The 22,102-nt window shown below is 40.8% G+C and overlaps 2 protein-coding genes across 10 annotated transcripts in view; both read left to right on the forward strand.

Annotated features, from left to right (window-relative positions):
• The window catches only part of BCAP29 (B cell receptor associated protein 29), a 920,634-nt gene that overhangs the window by 701,786 nt on the left and 196,746 nt on the right, over positions 1–22,102 (forward strand). The window lies entirely within an intron of this gene.
• The window catches only part of SRPK2 (SRSF protein kinase 2), a 101,937-nt gene continuing 94,382 nt past the window's right edge, over positions 14,548–22,102 (forward strand). For 3 of the 9 annotated variants that reach the window (XM_083701459.1, XM_083701465.1, XM_083701464.1), the window contains exons 1-2: positions 14,641–14,819; positions 14,953–15,052. In XM_083701459.1, the coding sequence (XP_083557585.1) occupies positions 14,804–14,819; positions 14,953–15,052 (116 nt within the window). In that variant the 5' untranslated portion in view covers positions 14,641–14,803. Of the gene's footprint in view, positions 14,820–14,949; positions 15,053–22,102 lie in introns of all 9 variants that reach the window. The other 6 variants (XM_083701458.1, XM_083701463.1, XM_083701461.1 and 3 more) reach the window with 4 other exon arrangements.

Raw genomic sequence — 22,102 nt, forward strand, 5'->3', positions numbered from 1 at the left:
GGGCGTCGCAACCCCAGAGTCGGTCACGACTGGACCTAATGGTCAGGGGTCCTTTACCTTTACCTACTATGTTTAGGATTTTTACCTATTAACCTTTAGATCTGCCTTTGTTTGGAAAGCAAGTTGTCCTTCCATTCCATAGTGCCAAAGAACAAGCAATGGAGAACTAAAACAGCAGGTAATACTTTTGGGGTTGCCATATGTCCTCATTTCCAGGGCACACCCTCTTTTTAATGGATAAAGTCGTCATGTCGATCCAAAAGTGGAAGTCGGCAACTGTGTCCTCTTTTTTTGCTCTTCAGAATATGGCAACCCTATCAACGTCAGCTGTTTATTCTGAGAAGCAGACCAATTTTTGTCAAGCTTCAAAGACAGTTCAGCATCTATAAATCTTGGATGGTATCCAGCTAAAACATGCTTGGTGTAGATCCTTTTAAATCAATGGATTTCAGTGGACCTACTCTGAGCATGACTGAATTGGAAGCCAACTCTTTTCTGACAACACAGTAGCGTCTTGACAATGCCCATTATATCCGATAAATCGAAGTGTATGTTTTGGATTTCTTCTTGTTCCTCATATACTCTGGTATTTCAATAAGATGTTGGTTGATTCATTTAAGGCAGGGCAGACATTGTCCCCAATCATTATCCAGTTCATTGTCAACATGATTTTCCAATGTAATCTGGACCTAACCTATGTAGTACAGAAGCTTGTGCAAGTCTTCCACCCTTTTTTCTCAAGGGATTTCCTTCTAGGCTCCTGGGAGTCTGCAGCCTCCTTCAAGCATAGGCCTCTGGCCCCAACTGGAAATAGTGTTCTATATTTCCCACATATTTAATGCAAATGTATGCAAATTCAATCTACACTTCCTGTCTCTCTTGCATAATGCTTTTTTTTTTTAAGTATCTGAGGCTTAAGTAAGGGAATTAAGTATGAAAAGTATATGTGGATCCTGTGTAAAAATGCCTTAATGTAGATCTCATTCACATTGCTAGCCTTAGAAAAGTGTGGTTTACTGAAAACAAGTACTATTTTACATGAATGTAATGTAATGTTTTTATTACGTCTATTTAAAAATAAGGCCTGAGGCTAGAACTGTCAAAACAAACAGCAGCCCCACTTACTCATAAATCAGACTGTGGTGGTGGTGACTACTTCATAAGAGAGTGCATGATCCAGTAAAGGTCGTTGTTCCATTCATTTTAATTGAATAGTTAAGTACATAAATCTCTGCCATTGAAATGATAGGATTTTAAAATGCACAGCTTTGGCTAGGTTGCGGGTCACCAACCCCAGTACCTGTGGATGTCATGGTACCCACAAAAGCCTTCATTGGTGCCTCTTGCAAGGGCCCCAGACTCAGTGAGTTTTCATTTTAAAAATAAAATAAAATCTGTAGCCCTCCTAAAAGGAAAGTTACGAAGCAAGATGTCCAGGTACCCTTCTAAGCAATTTCTGTGAAATGAGCCAGCATGGCTCCTCCCACATTTCAGTGTTTTTAGCTAATGAATGTAGAGAGAGCTGTGATTGAGGACCAAGTTCTTTGGACCCCAGGTGACAGGAATCCCTGCAGTACTAAAAAGCTGCTGTTTCTCCCTCCCCTTTAGTGAGCTTTCTTGCTTCTGTCTTATGTTCCATTTCTTGATTCTACATATTTGCTGCAGTATTTGTTTTGTTTTGCTGCCTACCAGCTGCACTGAGCAATTGGCAAGCCCTACTTGAGAGGCTTTTTTATTAGGTGTGTTTGGGGTAGGGAAAGAAGGATGGGACTTTGTTGTCCACTGACCATGTGAACAATCGGAGGCGGCTTGCTTGAGAAACTATGAAAAAATGGTGGTAGAGGAGGAAACGCAAGAATGCTCCCATTGCTGCATTGCTGCTATTTAGCATTGCTGCTATTTTGCTGCCTGCCAGTATGTGGAGCACACAGCTCTTAAAGAGAGGTGAGGACATAGCAATGCTTTCTTTTCTTATAGTAGGGATTGTTCCAAAGTTGTTTCTGTGGGGGCGGGGGGGGGGAGGAAGTGTAATGTAGAGGCATCATAATGATGATAGAGATAACAATTATAATATTTTCCCTGGTTGTTACCATGTGGTGTTGTTTTTGCAGGTGGAGGTACCGTATTTCAGAGGCATCATTATTATCACCAATATTTCCTCTTGTCTGGCTCCCAATATGTTTGGGGAGGGGAGAACACAGTGCAAAAGCCGCTATAATATTATTATTATTCTAGCCTTCTCATACACACCAAATATTGAGAAGCTTGTAGATGATATTCAGCCTTAAACATCACACCAGTCTGGGCTAGTATTGTTCATCTACCACTCTCTCTCTCTTTCTATATATATATATTCTGTGTAATATCCTTGGACTTCTTTTACATTTCATAGCAATAGTAACAGCAAAAACAAACTTGCTAGCCAGCATTATGTACGACTTTTTATTTGTAAATATGCATGTGTATGGCTGACTGTAGTAATTCAAAATAATTTCTGGATTCAATTATATTTTATTTAGCACACCAGTAACAGACAACATAATAATTCAACAGTGTCTGGCAAAGAAGAAAGTTGTTCAAACTTTTTTTTTTTTTGAAAAATTAAAATGTTTTTCCATATTACAACCCTTTTATGTTTCCATTTATTTTCTTTCTTTCTCTGCCCTTTTGGAGGCAGGAGCCATTTTGTGTCTTGCCACATCCCAAAATGGCGTTAGCCATTTTGTGATTGGTGCCCTTAACACTTTCTCAAACATTCCAGACACAAAAAGGTTGATAACCTCTGGGCTAGATCATGCCAAGTGCCAATTACACAACTGATTTTGCCAAGAGATACCTGTTTGCCAACTTGTAAGACAATAATATTTCTAGTGATAATTGGAACCACCATTATTTCCTATACATAAGAAGATACAAAATGTTAATCAAAACCAATATTAGTGCCTATCCATAACAAATTAGTTATCTAGTTATTTACTACTACATGGTCTACCTAAATTTTAAAAATACAATTAAGCTCAAAAACTTGGGAGATCACATATATAATTATTTCAGTTTCTTTCAATTAATGCATGAATCCATGTCCCTCTTCAGACATGTTTGTATATACTGTTATATCTTTTTACCAGCATTTCTCAGCTGTGGGAGCCCATATGTTGTTGAATACAACTCCCATCATTCCTGACTGCTAGTCTTGCTAGCTAGGGATGATGGGAGTTGTAGTCCAACAACATCTGGGGACCCAAGATTGAGAAGGGCTGCTTCATACTATTATATCTTTATTTTAAAAATCATTAACTTAAATTGAATTCTCCTCTGTTAATAAGTAGGTACAACAATTCATTTGTAAAGGATTTGAAAAGCTCGCCAGATAAAAATCAGATAAAATATATACGGGTGAAAGCTAATAATCTGACTGAATATTCATTATGCTGATTCATATTATTTAGATGTTTTAAAAATTTACTCAATACCTAAATGGCTCTGGGATTAAATTATAGAAATAAATCACATAACATAGAGATAACATGCAACATTAAAACATGGGAGGACTAAGGTAAGCAAAGGGAATTCATTTACAGGGAACCAAATTATAGTAGATAACCTGCATAACAGCATAAAGTAATTATATTTGCCTGGCTAAAATTAATGGCCAGAGTTACATCTAGATTTCATTGGCTTCTTCAGCATAGGCCCTTGTGGTTGGAAAATTCACCGTCTTGCCAGATGAGGTCTAAATAGTGTTGAGTCAGAAGGTAGATTGTGGTCTGAATGGTCAAGATCTCTTTGGGGAAGACTAATGCACCCTTTTTTTTTGAATTATGGTGCTGGAGGAGACTCTTGAGAGTCCCATGGATTGCAAGAAGAACAAACCAATCCATTCTTAAGGAAATCAGCCCTGAGTGCTCACTGGAAGGACAGATCGTGAAGCTGAAGCTCCAATACTTTGGCCACCTCATGAGAAGAGAAGACTCCCTGGAAAAGACCCTGATGTTGGGAAAGATGGAGGGCACAAGGAGAAGGGAATGACAGAGGATGAAATGGTTGGACAGTGTTCTTGAAGCTACCAGCATGAGTCTGACCAAACTGCGGGAGGCAGTGGAAGACAGGAGTGCCTGGCGTGCTCTGGTCCATGGGGTCACGAAGAGTCGGACACGACTAAACGACTAAACAACAACAACAATGCACCCTTTTGAGTCTATACATAGTACAAACCATGTTTGTTAACAAAGCTTTCCTGGAAAAAATGCCAAAAAGGAAAGTGACAGCAACCCCATCTGCCCTTCTTTGAACTTGTATATACGACAATGCGATACCACAGGTAAGTGACCAGCATTGAGAGGTCAAGCAATTTCCTCCCCTCCCCTGCTGATAGTGGAAATATGGAGGGGGGGATGTTGTTTACATTTACTGTACATTGATATGAATTTACTGCTTTGAGAAAATTGTAACATAGTGATAACTTGTTTATCCATCTGACAATCTTACCATAATCCTTGGTCCTTCCTTCAGCCAGCTTCTTATGCACTTTAATCTTAATTACATCGCCCATTACCTTTGCTAATGTAAGGATCTTATGCACTGTAGTCTTAATTACACTGCCAATTACCTTTGCTAATGTAAGGATCTGTAAATAGTCAGACTAAATGCCATTTTGGTCTCCTTCAAATCCAGCAATTTTTATTTCTTTTTTATTTGTATAAAGTATCTCAGTGTCAATAGAATTAGTCAAAGTCCCAAGGTTTGTTATGTACAGTAGTCATATATTTCAAGGACGGAATACAAAGCCACAAAACGCCTTGTCAGAGTACTGATACCACAGAAGTTCTTTTTACAGATTTAGTTGTGATTTATTTACTTATTTTGCGTTTGAACAAATAAAAACGGCTGCTACTGCAGTCAGAAAGGATTGGAGGCATTAAAAAATAAAGTAAAGCTCACACGGCCTCCAAAATCTTGGGAGAATAAATACGTCTTCACCAAGCGGTGAAAGTCCATCTGTGGCATGGCCATCTGTGTTCTATGGGGAAGGAGTTCCATAGCTGGGGGGCCACCACGGAGAAGGCCTTGCTCCAGGTTCCCGGTCACACCACTAGGTGATACTACAAGCACCCCACCCCCCAATACTTGGACTGGTGGATATGGAGAGAGGCATTTCAATAACTATGTAAGGGGATAATAATAATTTTAAAAATACATCTTTTTCTAGGCCGTGTGTTTAGAGGACCAGCTTGCCCATGGGAAAAATAAGGAAAGGAATGGACATACATAAGCCACACAATGGTGAGAGAAAAGGAGGGGCAGAGTTACACATGGAGGGACAATTAAGCTCGAAGAGAATGCAGAACTGCAAGCCATGCCCAGGCTTTCACACAGTGGCCACACTTGGATAACCATAAATCAGCTTAATAAGATACGAATGAGCTTCTTAGCCTTTGCACCTCTCTTTGCACAAATCAGCATACAGAACAGGAAGTCTTTCATTAACAAAAGTTTTTGGTCCATACTATTCAGTTTTATTTATTTGTATCAAATAGCATACCGCTTGTCATTTATACGTACATACATTGCATACATAATTTGGTTAACAACTTTGGAACAAGCCAGAATATTAAACCATAGATTGTATTTGTCTGAATATCCTGCCTTGTTCCAAAACTGCTAACCATAGTTTATTGGATCGGATGAACTAGGAAAGTACAGTGGTACCTTGGGTTACATACGCTTCAGGTTACAGACTCCGCTAACCCAGAAATAGTGCTTCAGGTTAAGAACTTTGCTTCAGGATGAGAACAGAAATCGTGCTTTGGCGGTGTCGCGGCAGCAGCGGGAGGCCCCATTAGCTAAAGTGGTGCTTCAGGTTAAGAACAGTTTCAGGTTAACAACGGACCTCCGGAACGAATTAAGTACTTAACCCGAGGTACCACTGTATTGTCTTTGTAAAACGTAGACTGCTAGCTCCCACTCTGAAGGGAGAAGTCTAAGAGACTTATTAATAGCTTGGTTTATTAAGGTTAGACATGACCATCTGAACTCTCACAGTACAGAGTGCCTTTGTGGCTGTGATCTTACACTTGCCACTTGTACAATGTAGCAGCTCTTCCACCACCAGACCAATTAAACTAAAAATGACATTAACTATAATTTTGGCTGATGTCTGCCTATTTTTTGTTGCTAAAGGCAGGCATTTGATGGAAATAAGAAAATGTAGATCTAAAAATGCACCAGATAAAGTTAGAATCAGATGGAAATTAATTCTTAGTGTCACATTTCATATTTAGAAACACTAATAAGAGATTACTTTGTTTTGAAATGGAAGTTGCTGTAGGAGTACAGAGAATTTTCAATGCCTGGAGGCAGAGAGCTGCTGTTTTCCCCAGTTATGTGAAACTGACTAAGTTCATTCATAAGTGATCTTTATAAATACGTAAAAGAGGATTTTTACTGCTTATGAACGCACAATAGTTAGACGTTTTCCATTCTAAAGTTTACTTGCAAGGCCTCCTCATTTATTGCTTGCATAACATTAGATGTAGCTGCAGTCACTGTCATGAATGGCATGTTAATTGACTGCTCCTGTTTGTTTATACATGTATCACAGTAACTGGTTTATATTTGAGTTAAAGAAGGTTGCCCTGCTTTGATAAGCCAAAAGTAGACTTTGAGAGCCAAACTGTTGGATACGTGTAGGGGGAAAAGCATCAGTATCCAGACTGTTCAATAAATTAGCTTGAGATCTTGATGCTACATGAAATGGGAACCTATTTGATAGGTGAAGTTTTAATGAGAAGTAATATTGTATTTCTCTGAGCAAATGCAAGGTTTATTTCTTTTATTACTGCTATACCAGCAGCAACACTATAGCCAGAAAAAGTAGGCTGAGACCCAGGAATTAAGAATACTTCATAATTTGTCCCTGAAAACTGAACCTATAGTTCAGTTCTATGCATTGTAATTACCATGGCTAAAGCCCATTTTTTGAAATGAGGAAATAAGGGGTGAAGTTAATGGCCCTCTGTGTGGGTGCTCCACCCTTTTGGATCCACCCACTCCTGCTTAAAATAAGATAAAACCTTAGTCTGCAATTGTATGCTCACTTACTTGAGAGTATGGGGTGTGTTACTTAGCACAGACAGCACTTAAAACCAGTTATGTAGAACCCATTAAAAACTCGTGCTAGTTTTTGAAGAAAACACGGCTCATAAAAGTTACTTGTGATGTAACATTGATGCTATTATTTTAGGGATAAGGTTGTATAGTTATGAGATTTTGCATGCATCTAGATTGTGTAGCTGCTGCACACATTTCTTCTATAATATATATAATATGGCTTATATATTGGCTAAACTTTTATGGTTTAATTTTGATGTGGTTTAAACACTGGAAAACATATAAGCAGTCTTTAATCTTAACACTTGCATTGCAACATGTAAGGTTGCTAACAATACTTTTTTAAAGTGCCCTCAACCATAACTGATATACCACTTTTATTTCCGGAAAAATGCCGAATGTTGAGAATTAGGACTTGTTTTCTTCATGCTGCACACTACATTACAGGTCAGGTTCTGCAGAGATTACTATTTTTATAAAGAATCTACTGCATCAATTTTAATTGTACAGCATAGCACTTGAGCCACTGTAGTAAGCGTTGTTCCCCCTTACTTACGAGTAAGGTAAAGGTAAAGGAACCCCTGCCCGTACGGGCCAGTCTTGACAGACTCTAGGGTTGTGCGCCCATCTCACTTAAGAGGCCGGGGGCCAGCGCTGTCCGAAGACACTTCCGGGTCACGTGGCCAGCATGACAAAGCTGCATCTGGCGAGCCAGCACAGCACTCGGAAACGCCGTTTACCTTCCCGCCAGTAAGCGGTCCCTATTTATCTACTTGCACCCGGGGGTGCTTTCGAACTGCTAGGTTGGCAGGCGCTGGGACCGAGCAACGGGAGCGCACCCCGCCGTGGGGATTCGAACCGCCGACCTTTCGTTCGGCAAGCCCTAGGCGCTGAGACTTTTACCCACAGCACCACCTGCGTCCCTTACTTTCAAGTAGGCCCCATCTATTTATCTACTTCCATTTTATTTGTTCTTTAAAAACATTACACTATAACCTGTAAGCAGCACTAAATAATTAGGAGCACATGTCTCTCATCATAATACATTTTTCCAAAATCATCCAAGTAGCCTTTCAGAAGACCCACAATACCACCAGCAAGCCACTGTAAGATTTTTTTAAAACAAAACAAACAAAACAATGTATTGTTTTACTGTGGTGACATCTCATTAGAATCCCAATTCTGACTCTTTTCATGCCTGCAGAGATGCAATATTATACATATGTGCAATGGAGTAACAAAGTCTGTCGCAGTGCCAAGTACAAACACATTTTTAAATTGTTATATTAATTGCAGCCTTTCACCAAACTTGTTGCAAGAGTTCTTCAAGCCAGGTTGACATAGAGTAACTGCAGGCATGCAGCTAGTCACTGGGAATGAAAAATTGCCAACTCTTTGTACATATAGAAGCTCTTTGTCACCACAGATGCATACAATAGGCATGGAAATGAGCAAAGAGGGAGGCTGTGGAAGAGAAGGGTGTTGGACTGGCATGCTAATGAGGATTTTCATTCCTTCATTTAGGAAACTCATTTGTACTTCACATCTGATCAGCTAGTAAATAAATACTGTGGTCAAGATCCTTTATGTTTGCCCAGGAACTTGCACAGAGTTTCTCTCTTTGCTTTTATCCGCAGCCCCTTCTGAAAGTCTCCTGGGGCTCAAAAACAGTTTCCTTAAGGCAGGATACATGGAGCACATCATGCAAGTCCCGATCCAAAAAGTTTTGGTCAGGTCAGGCAACAGTTGAAAATGCATTTGGGCAGCATTTTCCATGGGCAAAGTATTCTCTAGTCACCAATGTCAAGTTAAGCACACTTGAGACTACAGTGGTACCTTGGGTTACAGACGCTTCAGGTTACAGACACTTCAGGTTACAGACTCTGCTAACCCAGAAATAGTACCTCGGGTTAAGAACTTTGCTTCAGGATGAGAACAGAAATTGCGCAGCAATTATTATCAAAAGTAATACAGTGGTACCTCTGGTTAAGAACAGTTTCACGTTAAGAACGGACCTCCGGAACGAATTAAGTTCTTAACCCAAGGTACCGCAATATTACTTTTGATAGGCTTTAAACATGTTGGATGTTGGCCCGTTATGTTGTAACTCCTCGCAAATCCTGTGCACTTTACTGGAGACAAGGAGTGGATGTTGATATTTATACAGTTTCAGCCACACAATGCAGTAAACCGTGACAGTAAAAAACAGTGGAAAACAAGGACACACTTGTTGGCATTCTAAGCAGATTGCAAACCGATTTAACTGTTGTGGTTGTCCCTAAGGAACTTAGGACACTATAGTTTTGCAGAGGTTAAACATCTGTTAGACATCCCAGGGCCTCACATATAATAGTGATTAAACTGCTTTAAATATGCAGTGTCTTCAGGTTCTTACAGAGTAAACAGGGTCATTATTGTAAATGAAGAAAAGCAGTGTGTGGGAGGAGCAATCTTATTCATCATGATGCTTTAAATTTTAAATGTTGGACCGCAGTAATCAATTCACAAATCCAGGAAGGATCTATTGAATTTTGAATTTAATGGGGCAAGCCTGAGTTACTTAGTTTGAGGATTATCCTTTAGTTTCTAGCCTTCATGGATCTAGAAAAAAGTGCTGACCCATAACCTAAAAACTAGGTTAATGATCCTGTGGGGGTTTTTTTGGTAGCACTAGTTTGAAATAGTACAACTTCAAAGTGGGAGAGAATCTAGGACAGTCTTTAGACAATTTAGATCCTTTAAGAATAAAGAAAAATGTGTTCCTAATTGGACTGCTCCTGTGATAGTGGATTTAGGATAACTTGGTTGTTCTGGCAGCTGTGGCCAGGCTGCTTATATATTCAATGTGGCCTTTTGATGTGTCCTGTTTTAATCACTATGGCAGACCATAGCTATGTATTACAGTTCAGTTAAATATGTGCTAATGTGGCTTGTATTATATGAGCACCAAAGTAACTAAAAGTGTGAAGTTCAGATTAAAACCTCACCTCCGCTATTAGCTCACTGGATGACCCCAGGCAAATCATAAGTGTTTCAGCTCCTGAGTCCTTACTCCCCGTATGGGGACAATTTCTTATACGTTTGTTTAAAAACCAAAATAATGCATCCTAAGCATGTTGAACACTTTACCTGCACTGCATAAATGCAAGGTATGATCACACTGTATTAGTAGCTATTTTGGGATACCAATAGGGTTGCCACTCGTCCCTAGAAAAACGGGATTGTTACTTTTTTGGACAAAAGCGTCCCCTTTTCCATTTGGACTTCAAACAGAATGCCTTTCCCACATTTTTTAGGTCCTCCTCCTCCTCCAAACTGCGAAGGCAGAAGGTGGGTCGGACAGCTCTTGCCCTTTTCATGGTTGTGATGAGTTGACAGAAAAACACCAAACCCTCCCTAAACTCTACAGCGCCGCTTGTCTTCCTTTTATCCTTGCAATGATGCCGACCTTCCTTTGTAGGTGGGCCAGAGGCGAAGACTGAGAGAGAGAGAAACATGGGGCTACCAGGACCCCTCCTCTTCCACCGTGCAAAGTCCATTCCTTAGTACATTAAAATTGCTTCTTGTGTTTTCAAAATTCAATTTTCAGCTGTCTTAGAAGGATGTAGGGTGTAAAAACAACTTATGGAGCTCTTTGGTCATTCCAATTAAGCCTTGGGCCAATGTTGGTATTGTATATTGATGGCCAAACTAGACTAGATGATGGGAAATGGGTGACTTGATCTCCTGTGGATTTTCCCAAAGCTAACAGGGAACATGGGGGTGGGGAATTGGAATGACAATTGAGATCAGACCACACACAATTAGGGAGAGAGGCCAACCCTTTCCTCACATGTAACTTCCCCTCATGGGGCAAACAGCAACTTTAAGAGGCAATTTAATTTGGGGAAATGGCATAGGTGATTCCTAACCTTAGTACTGTGGTCCAAAACCAAATCCGGACATCTGACCTGCTGTTGTACCTTTGACAAAACTCACAAAGAGACCCAGGGCACTTCCAGGTGATCTCTTTATTGAATAATCAACCTGGTTTGTTTGTAGGGAGGTTGGATGATGTGGCATCAAAGCAAATGTTATTTCTCACTTTACAGTGCATTTTCCTGTCATTGCACAAGACCTGCCAATCAACTGTATATGAGCAAACTTACTTTGCCAGCATATAACGGAATACCACCTGAAAATAGCAACAATCTTGAAGTACCTGTATTCCCACTCATGGATCTTCTGGCATCTTAAGTATTTTGACCCTCACGCAGGTGACAACTGAGATTGGGGCCCTACTGCCATCAGGCAAGGTGGCATTCCTCAGGTAGTATGTTTTGGGGTACAATTAAATTGCAGCAAATGATGGTAATGTTCAATCCACATCCACTATCAGTGGCAGCAGACCTCTGAATACCAGTTAGGCAGATTGCTGTTGTGCTCAGATTCTGCTTGTGAGCATCTGGTTAACCACTGTGAGAAAAGGTTGCTGGACTAAATGGGTCATTGCAGTGGCGTAGTGTGGGTTGTCAGCACCCGGGGCAAGGCAAGTAATTTGCGCCCCCTAACCCGTGGATTTGCGCCCCCTAACCCGTGGATTTGCGCCCCCTAACCCTAACGCCCAGATGTTGCGCCCGGTGCGGCTGGCCCTCCCTGCACCCCCCGCGCTACGCCACTGGGTCATTGACCTGATCCAGCAGACTCTTATGTTCTTATGTATTTTAGTCTATTATTATTTTCAACCACTATGATGGGCACCATTTGAATTTTCTGCCCTGGCACAAAATATGTTGTGGCAGTGACTCCTTCACCAAGGCAAGAGATCTGTATCTAGGGTGTCTATACACGCTGGATTTTACTGTTTACAAGCCACAGGAAACTCAGTGACATTAGGTATTGCAATGGTGTGCAAAATGTATGCAGCTGTTCCATGCTTTTCATAACTAGGAGAAATTGCCACATGAATGGTTATCGCATGGTGCTCCAGAGTTCATATACAACCATAGGAAGCTGCCTTATGTGCTGACTATTTTGTCTATTGGCAAGGGAGTCTAAGCAGAGATCATCTCAATCCTGCTACCTGAGATCTCTTTACAACTGAAGGTAATGAAACTAAGGATCACAGGAATTGAAGCTGAGGCCTTCTGCACGCAAGGCATATGCTCTGCCCACTGAACTATGAACCTTCTGTAAAGCCAAACATAATCCACCTGCAAACTAATGATAACTCTGCATATGCGAAAGCAGTGTTATAATTACCGTAAATGGAAGACCTACTCCCTGTTTTGCAGGGCTTTTTTATACCTGACCTGGGAAGGCAGGACCCTGACTGACTTCAGCAATGTGCTGGGGTGTTGTTTGGGTTTTTAAGGTTGGTGTTTGTCGCTGTCGGCTTTTTGTGATATATTTGTTGCGATATATGTGGAACTTCTTCTATTTGGTTGTGTTTTTTATAATGTTTTATTTACTGTTCAGTCAGTAGATCAGAAGATGCCTAATCTCAGGGTCGTGGGTTCAAGATCCACTTTGGCATAGCTGTCAACTTACAGATTTGAAAATAAGGGACCAGCAGCCTCGAAAATAAGGGATCAGCAGCCAAAATAAGGGATTTTACTGAGCTTATACAGAAATCCGGCACTCATGGAGCCATACTGCTTTTGCTGCCACTGACTGTGTTTTGAAGGGTGGGACTAAATGATCCTAAGGATCTACAACTCTGACCAAAGAAGAGTGGCAGACAAAAGTGATGAACGACCTCGAGATGGCAAAGCTTACAGGCAGAATTAGAAACCAGGAAGAGGACCTCTTTAATAAAGAACGGGGAAAGTTTATAAGTTAGTTGAAAAGCTATTGTAAAGAGTTACATACATTGGTAGGATTGACAGAAAACTTGTAGTAAAAATTTGAACTATGGATGGACAAATGATTTATAAAAATAGAGTTATGAAAGGGATGCAGAGGGGAAAATCACTACATTAAGATGCTGCACTGGTTGGAGGGTATGCTAAGCAGCACGTCGGGGCTGCCGTCTTGGTGCAAGGAGTTCCACTGGCCCTTCCCCACCCAAGAGAGAGGGAGGGAGAGAGACTCTCGCCCATGCCGCCTGCGAGCCCGGCATGATGTGGTTGCGGTGCTGCGGTGGCTGCTGAAGTGCTGCCCTTCTGCGTCCCTCCCCATCCCCTCCTCTTCTTCCTCCCTCAGGCCGCCTCCTCAGCTGCCGCTGCCTCCAGCTTCCCCTGGTAGAGCTGCAGAAATCTCGCAAGAGAGGGGCTGCCTGACCGCCCGCCGCCATCCGTCTCCTCACGATGCGCCCGAGGGGGAAAAGGGAGAGACGGAGACGCGGCAGCTCGTGCGCGCTCTCTCTCGTGGCGGAGGACCCCAAGCCGCTGCTTCCCTTCCGAGCCGGGCGAGCATGAAACCCGGGAAATTTAAGGGACATCATCAATAAGGAACAGCAGCGGGACACGGTGCTGGGATAAGGGAGTTTCCCGCCAAATACGGGACGGTTGACAGCTATGCACCTTGGGCAAAAAGATTCCTGCATTGCACGGGGTCGGACTAGATGACTCTGGTGGTCCTTTCCCAACTTCACGATTCCACGTTGTGAGCCGCCTCGAGCATGCTCTGAACAGTGGAAAGGCGGCAAACAAAACCATGCGCGTCTGTTCTTAAGCGACTGCTTTCAAGAAACGAGGGCTGCCAACTTTTGCTCATTTCTGTCACTCAGCCCACGTGTTCTTTTTTAAAAAAATAATATTTATTCAGAGTTTAAGAGTTACAAAGAGAAAAAAGAAAAACAATACAAAATACAAAAAAAGAATACAACGGAGGAAAAAAAAAATACATTCGCTTAAAAAAGAACAGAGTAACCTTTACATAACTTTCTTCCTTTACTTATTTCCTTGACCTCCTCACACCTCCCAATTTTGTATTCTAGTTCAAATCGTTTTTTCAGCAAATCCTTCCAACCTTATTTTCATTTAAGTAATTTAATTTAATATATTATAGTTAACGTCCTCTCTTTCATCCATTTCATCAACTCATTTTTACTTAATCCTTTTATATCATTTCTACCAAAACCACCTAATTTTCTTTTTCCAACATCTTTCTAGCAGTCCTTAATTTTACAATATTTTTGAAGATACACTTTAAATTTTTTAAAACAAAATAAAAAAAATTCCTTCCAGTAGCACCTTAAAGACCAACTAAGTTAGTTCTGGGTATGAGCTTTCGTGTGCATGCACACTTCTTCAGATATTTAATTTTTTCCCAATCTTGTTCCATGCGCGCCTGTTCTTAAGCGACTGCTTCCCAGAAACGAGGGCCGCCAACTTTTTGCTCATTTCTGTCACTCAGCCCACGTGTTCAGGCCCACCAGCAACAGAAGCAGCGCGGGTTTAATAATCAGCCAGCAGCGGCCGCCAACGCCTTTGCAAGGCGGGCTGGAAGGAAACCTCGGGCTTCCCTGGCAGGCACCTGCCGCCCTCTCTAGGCCTCCCTCCGGTTGCCTAGCGACCATCCCCCTCCGGCTCCAGCGCCGCCTCCCGCCCGGCGCGGGCCAACTGCGCATGCGCGCCGAGTCCGGGAGCTCCTTCTCCTCAGCCGGCGCCCGCTGTCGAGGCCGGCGAGGAGCAGCAGCAGCAGCAGCGGGGCCGATGTGCCGTGAGGCGCTGGGCGCGGCGGCCCCACGACGACGGCGGTGTCCTCGGCTATGAGCTCCCGGAGAGGTACCGTGGGCGGGCGGGCGGGCGGTTCGCCGTCCCCAGAGGTCGCGGGGTTGGCGGTGTCTCCCCGTCCTTCTCCTCACGGGGCTGCCTGCTCTCCCCTCACCAGCCTCTCTATCTCTCTCTCGCCCAGCAGTGCTGGCCCTGCAGGCCCGGAGGCGCCGCGCCAAGCACCCTGCGCCGCCCGGCAGGAAAGAGAAGCACCCGCCGCCGCCGCCGCCGCCGCCACACAAAAAGTGAGTTTCTTATCCCTTGGGGGGGGGGGAGCGCGCCTTTTGCGCGGCCCCGTCGCCTCCTCCGGGAAGCGCGCCTCCTCCCGCTCCGTCCCGGGCAAACTCTTCTCCCGCCTCGCGTTGTCGAGTCGCGCCGGCTGCTGCTGCTGCTGCTGCTGGGAGCCCGTAATTTATTTATTTTTTAAAAATTTTCTGCCGCCTCGTTGACACGCGTTTTCCTTTTCCTGGCGCTGTTGGGGATCTTTGCGTGTTTGCGTTTCTCGTCAGGGCGGCCAGATCTCAACGGGCACGGAGGATTTTCTGTGTGTTTGTGGGTCAGGCTCGCAAGACCGATTTGATGCTGGCATTTCCAGAGCAGCCCCTTCTCTCTCCCTCCCGTCTCCTCCATACATACATATCGGCTCTTGCAAATTGTGCATACATGTTACTTTCCTGCCCTGGACAAGTACTTTTCTCATGCTGCTCCTTGCAATCGGATGCTACCCTTCCTGATGTTCTTGCATGTATGCGTTAAGGATTAATGCGTATGCCACCCTGCATATGAAATCCTAGGGTGGTTCATAGCACAAAGTACAAAATGGGAAAACAAAATACATAATAAAACAAAAACAAAGCAATAACACTCCCCCCTCGGACATCATGCTATACTTATACCCAGCCCTAAGGCTGATGACCAGTTACAGCACTTCCTTATTTCAGTCTGAAAACAATTCTATGAATTAGGTCACTGTTTTTGTGGTGAACTAAGATGGAGCAAGAATGGCTAGCCTTCCAAAACAATCTGTTGTTGTGCTTGAGACTTCTCAGTTTTGAAGTCTAGCTCCATATCCATTGGGCCATCAATCTAGTAGTTCCAAAACTTCTTTCCCATGGACCACTGTGTGAGTTGTGTTAGATGCAGTATAATTTTTAATTATATTTTTACTGCTTTTAGTGTATATGTATTGCATTGCATTTATTGCATTACAACTTGAATTCTATAGAATAAATATTTTAATAAATAAAATAGAAGACACAGAAGAAACAATAAAATACAATTAAAATCAGTATATATATATACAGCACAATAGATGTGCTGTTTTCAAGCAGAATTAAACTTGTGGAGCATTTGAAACCAGTTTAGGAACTCCTTTTCAAGTGCATGTTTACCGCACAGCTGGTTGTACCGGACAATTTTTTTTAGTCTGCTTTAATTTTTGTATCTTTTGTATTTGAATAGAGGTGTTTCATAGTTCTTTTCAGGAGTATGTATTTATACACTAATTGCTACATTATCTATGTACCTTTCAGTCAAATAATTCAAATAAGATACTCATATTACTAATAGGATAACTTTCCATATTTCTGTGGCCTAGTTCTTGCTGAAGTTGTCAAGTTGTATCCCGGTTGCACAAACTTCAGACACTATTGAAGGGATTCAATTACTGATTGCTTTTCCTCCACAGAGGGAGAGGTGGTGTAGCCTAGTCTTCTCATTGACATTATAGCTTTCGAGATCAATCTTTCTTTTGTCTAGAGAAGCATTCAGTAACATCACCCCTTTCATGCAGTTTTTGTTTTATTTCCTGATGGTGCTGGTAGAATTTCTTTTTTGATACTGGCTGTTGCCTCTTGGTATCCCATCTTGTTGTTTCAGGCAAGTCAACATTTGCATGAAGCTTCTGTCTCTCCTGTGCATCTCAATCCAGGGAGATTGTTGTAATTGTGTGCCTGGAGCTGGTAATGGACTGGATGAGAGCAAACAAACTGAAGTTTATCCAGACTACCAGAACTTTGAAGTCTTCCATATAGGCCTTTCTCTGACCTGCCAAAAACATGAAAGGGCCTTTTCAGTGGCTGCACCTGATATTTTAAACTTTCTTCTTTCAATAGTTCTTTAAGCTCTCTCTCTTTTGTTGATTCCCAACCAAGCAAGGTCATTTTTATACAGACAAGCCTATGGCCTAAGGTTAGAATGGTAGAAGGGACTCCAAGGGTCATTTAGTCTAACCAGGTTAATCTGCCAGCTGTACTGTTCAAATTTTAGCTGCTGTTTTATGTCTTGATTTTTAATGTTTTGACTTTTTGGATGTGCTTATGTTTAATTTTATTCTTTTAAGCTTTGTACACCCAGTTAATATGTACATAGTGTACTTTTATCCCTGGTTGGGGAAGTGGTGTATACACATTAGGCACAATCCATATCTATCCTGTATCATTTCTATTTGTTTCTTATGAAATATGGCATTCTTATGCTTCCTCCTCAGCTTCAATCTGAATTGAGAAATACAGTGGTGCCCCGCAAGACGAACGCCTCGCAGGACGGAAAACCCGCTAGACGAAAGGGTTTTCCGTTTTGGAGGCGCTTCGCTAAACGAATTTCTCTATGGGGTTGCTTCGCAAGACGAAAAAATATTGCGAGTTCCCGCGGGTTTTTCCGCTCCCCCCCTTTCCTAAGCCGCTAAGCCGCTTATCAGCTGTTCCGCTGATAAGCCGCTTAACAGCTGATCGCTAAAAGCCGCTAGACTGCTAATAGCGCTAATCCGCTAAGCTGTCAGTGGGCTTGCTTCGCAAGATGAAAAAACCGCTAGACGAAGAGAATCGCGGAACAGATTCTTTTCGTCTTACGAGGCACTACTGTAGAACAATTTATGTGCATTTTAAGCTAGTAATGTGTACACAACTTTTCTATACTGTTGAGTGCTATTTCCAGAAATCAGAATAAATAAATCTCTGTCTTATTTTATAAGGAAACTTTATTTTACATAAATGTCTGATGTACCGTCTCTCCTTCTGGTTATTCTTTACCATCTCCACTGTTCTATCCCTTGTCTCTTGGGTTCTTTTGAGATATTTCTATATTTGTATGAAATATATTGTCTCCCTCTTAATAGAGGACTTCTGCTTTTAGGAAAGAGTCATTCATCTTGAGTGTGTCATTTTTACATGATTAATGTTTTTGTTAATTTATAATCCTCCACTACTCCATATCAGAATGTTTACAATTTGTTCTTTGGGGAAATTTACTTGTCCTCAATGTAACTGTGTTTTCCCAGGACAAATTCTGCTGAGTTTGTGTTGTCACCATTCCTGCTGGATTGACCACTGCTTAATTCTTCTTTTTTAGATGTTCCACAAGATTTGGAGTCCATTGGGTGGTCACCTTATAGATTAGTGCAACATGTTACCACAAAATTTGTATTCTAGACAGTTGCATTTTGCTTTTTGAAGTTGTAGTTATTATCCATTATGCTATAAACAGTACACCTTTTCTCTTGGATTTCTTTCCTTTTTCTCATTGTCTAAGTGTATAGCATTTGTTTTGTTGTCTTAGAGTACCATATCTGGCTATACTACCCTTGCCAGTGCAACTGTGACATAGAATTGGCCCTAAATGTCTCGCTCAGCATTAAGTTACAAGAAGGCTGACTCCCATCTTCTAGTGAGTATTGCTGCTGAAATCAAGAGGCTTCGCAAAACACTTTTTTCCTGAGAAACAAATGTACAGTATTGATGTTTAGAGAAAGACTCTTGCTATTGAATACACATGACTAGCTTATTTATTGCAAACAAAATATAGTTGTTGTCCCTGTCACAAGATCCATAGTACTTTTCTTGCTTGTATTACATTTTCGTTTAAGAGATTCCCACTACCTGATCCTTAGTTTGAAAAATAATATTAGCAGATTGAATCTGACCCAGTATTATACAAAGATAAATGTTTTAACCACGAAGCAAAATAATAGCAACACTAATGTCCAAAACAAGTTTCCTTGTGCAGTTTTGTTACCATGTGTCTTCCTCAACATGTTCCGTTAATAATGCCTCTCAGCTTCTGTGACCATTGCCAGAGAATGTATAATTCTAAGGCTCTCTCATATAATGCTAAATTATGGCAGTACATGTGAACATGGCTATTAAATATCTGTGCATTGTCAATAATTTTATACATTTGCCCACTCATTTAATACATTTAGTTGTGTAATTTGTTTTTTTGGATGCCTTTCTATGGAATGTTATGAGGTTTCATCAGAATACTTACAATGTTGATTTTTAAAAATTCTTTTATTTTAATGTAATAACTCCCTTTATGAAAATTCATATACCCCTTTTAATATGAACTATCTTAATAATGTTGGCCATGTTCTGAGATAAAATATTATTCTCAATAATCAGTTCCATTTTATTGACTGAAAATCACTTTAAATTATTTACTTGTAGTTCAAGAACTGAATTGTACTTTGTCACTGCTTTGTTCAACCACTTAGGTTCCTAGGGCTTGTTCATATGTTCTGTTTTGCAGAAGGGGAAAGCATGTATACACAGGTCCTGCTATCTGCACACTCTCTTATCAGAAAATTCACTTATTCATACTTATAAAATTATGCCCAAACTTTGCTATAAACTCCACAGATTCACTTATCTGAACAGCTGCTTTCCTTACTCTCTTTTTGTGCTTTGCTAGGTGGCAGCAGCCATTTTTGGACAGAAACCACAGAGTGGGGGAGCAGGATTGGACAAATCAGAGAGCAGGAAAAATAAACAAATCAGGGAGCAGTAGAGAGAGGACAAATCAGTTTCCCCCTCCGTTGCCTCTCTTTTGCTGATTTGCTACAGCCATTTCAGGAAGGAACCATGGAGAGAGGGGGGAAAGAGAGCAGACAAATCCCCGATTAGAAATATTTTCATAGGAAATAATGGAAATCGCAGACTTGTTATGTGAACGCTTGCCTAACAAAATCATTTCCAGGGAACACATTGTATTTGGTAAACGGGATCTATGTGCATTAGCAATAGAAAGCTTTGCAGTTTTTCTGCAGTGTTGGCAGGTATTACTGTGTGTGTGTTTGTGGTTCAGGGCTCAGCATGCTTACAATCTTTAAACATTCATCAGAGGCAATCATAGATTACGTGTATATTGAGCTCCCATGTGATATATATCAAGCAATAGTGAACATAAATTGACATACATGTGATCAAATCCTTTTCTCCCACAACGGTGCCTTGCTCCAAATGTTGTGAGAGTGCATAGAAAATGAGGCAAGGATTAGTGGTGAGGATTCCTGCTGGGTGTATTAGTGGAAGGATTAAACTGCAAATGAGTTGATTCAACATATATAAGTATTTTTTCTTCCTGCCTCATCTGCACTGAAGGTGCTGCCTGTCTGCTGGAAAACTGTTATTCATGGGTTTGACACTTGGTTTCTTCATCTGAATTCTAATGCTGTGTGTAAACAGAAAAGTCACTTTCTATGTTTGTTTACACCACTGTTTAAATAATGCTAGATGTCTCAATTTTGTGGTATTGCTCTGTAGTGACTGAGAAGATTCTGTGTCTTGGACAGTGCTTAAATAAATTTCTGGTTTAAACACTAAAAATTCAAAGTAATAAAAATCTGAAGAGACGTGATTTTTAACATGCATATATATAATTGTTGCTTGTATCTTGAAATCTTATTGAATCAAGCTTAAACAAGTTTAAATTAAAATTCTGATTAAATGGGTTGAGCAGCAGACATTAAGGAAATAAGTGTTTTAGTTACATGGGGAAAGATTGAATGGGTCTTTTCTTAATGGAATGAGAGTGAGCTCTGTTGGCCCAGTTTACACTAAAAGGTTGGTGAACTGCTGTTAAGTATATTTTTCTTGAACTATGCCAAAATAGTTTTATTCAGCATGAAACAATGTTTTTATGTATTTGTTAGCTATTTAGAAGCCAAATGGAATACTCTGATATATTCAGTAATAAGAAGAAACAGCTTTCTGTAGCTGTTTGATACTTTCTTTTAATATGAATTTATTTATAAGTATCCTATTCCTTTCACATTACAGTTTGAGTTTTACAGTGAAACCTGTTATTTATAGCATTGGCTTACTTCTGCTGAGTACTGACACATTTCTTAGAGTGCATTTGGATTAATGCTATTACATTGCACTTTTCTTATTTCTTATTTGCACTTTTCTTATTAACTCATTACTAATAATGCTATGGCTTCTGTGTAACATTGAAGATTTATTCTTAATAAATACTGCACTTGGGCAAATACCCACAGGCATTCTAGAAGTTTGAGCAGATTAAGTTTCCACCATCTATGCTACTACCTGTATAACTCTGTGGCATTTCTCCTCTAATGCATGTAAGCATTTTAAATAATTATGCAGTTTCTCTCTCCTGTTTACCACCACTCTCTTATACAACACTACTGGAGATTCAACTTCTTCTCTGTTTACTGACCTTTAAAAAACAAAGAGGGAAGGAGTTAAAAAGAGGGTCTGATGCACTTTGTGCTTCTGTGGAATATAGTAATCCAGCTTTCTAGTACCTCTTTAAAGCTAGAAAAGAGAATGAAAGGGTGCTGTGTGCCACTTTTATTTAATACAGGTCAACCATAGGTGTGAGTGTGTACATTTAACATTTCCTACTGCCGACTGTTACGGGGTCAATAGGGCTGCCTTGTCATTTGCGGGGTAAGTGACTAGTTGAGTGTTACATTAAAGTAAAAATTTTTTAGAAACCTGGAAGGTAATTCAAACTTCAGCTGGCTATCTTGAGATCTATTTGCTTTAAAAGCAGTTACGGTCCCCTTCCAGCCATTTTATTGAGACAAGTAGTATCAAGAAGTCCACTGAATTTTCTCTCTCTCTAAATAGTTCTAACATTAAGGTTAGATTTTAATTTATATTATGATAGTTTAAGCAAGTTCACATTCTGTTTAGACCTGTTTATGTATGGAGTAAATAAAGCATTTATTGTCATTGCATATACTTTTGGAACATCTTCCAGGAGTGTAAATGTGGTTTTTCTTTTGAAAGGCAGTAAAGTGAGAAATTTAGGACATACATGCTGGAACTGGATTGCCTTAAGTAACTAAAGCATTGGTCTTAGAATTCCATGGTGTTGGACCAGAATGATCAAATTATGGTTATTAAAAAACCTATCAATTTATCAATAGCTATCAATCAGGCAATATACCCGTATATTGTTGAAGTCATGCTGAAAAGATGAATCCCTCTTTGGTACTTCATAAAATGCTGCAGTTTCCTGTTTTCACAATTTGTTTTATAGTTCTGTCA

The sequence above is a fragment of the Podarcis gaigeae genome, assembly GCF_964106915.1.
Source record: "Podarcis gaigeae genome assembly, chromosome: 10".
NCBI lineage: Eukaryota > Metazoa > Chordata > Lepidosauria > Squamata > Lacertidae > Podarcis > Podarcis gaigeae.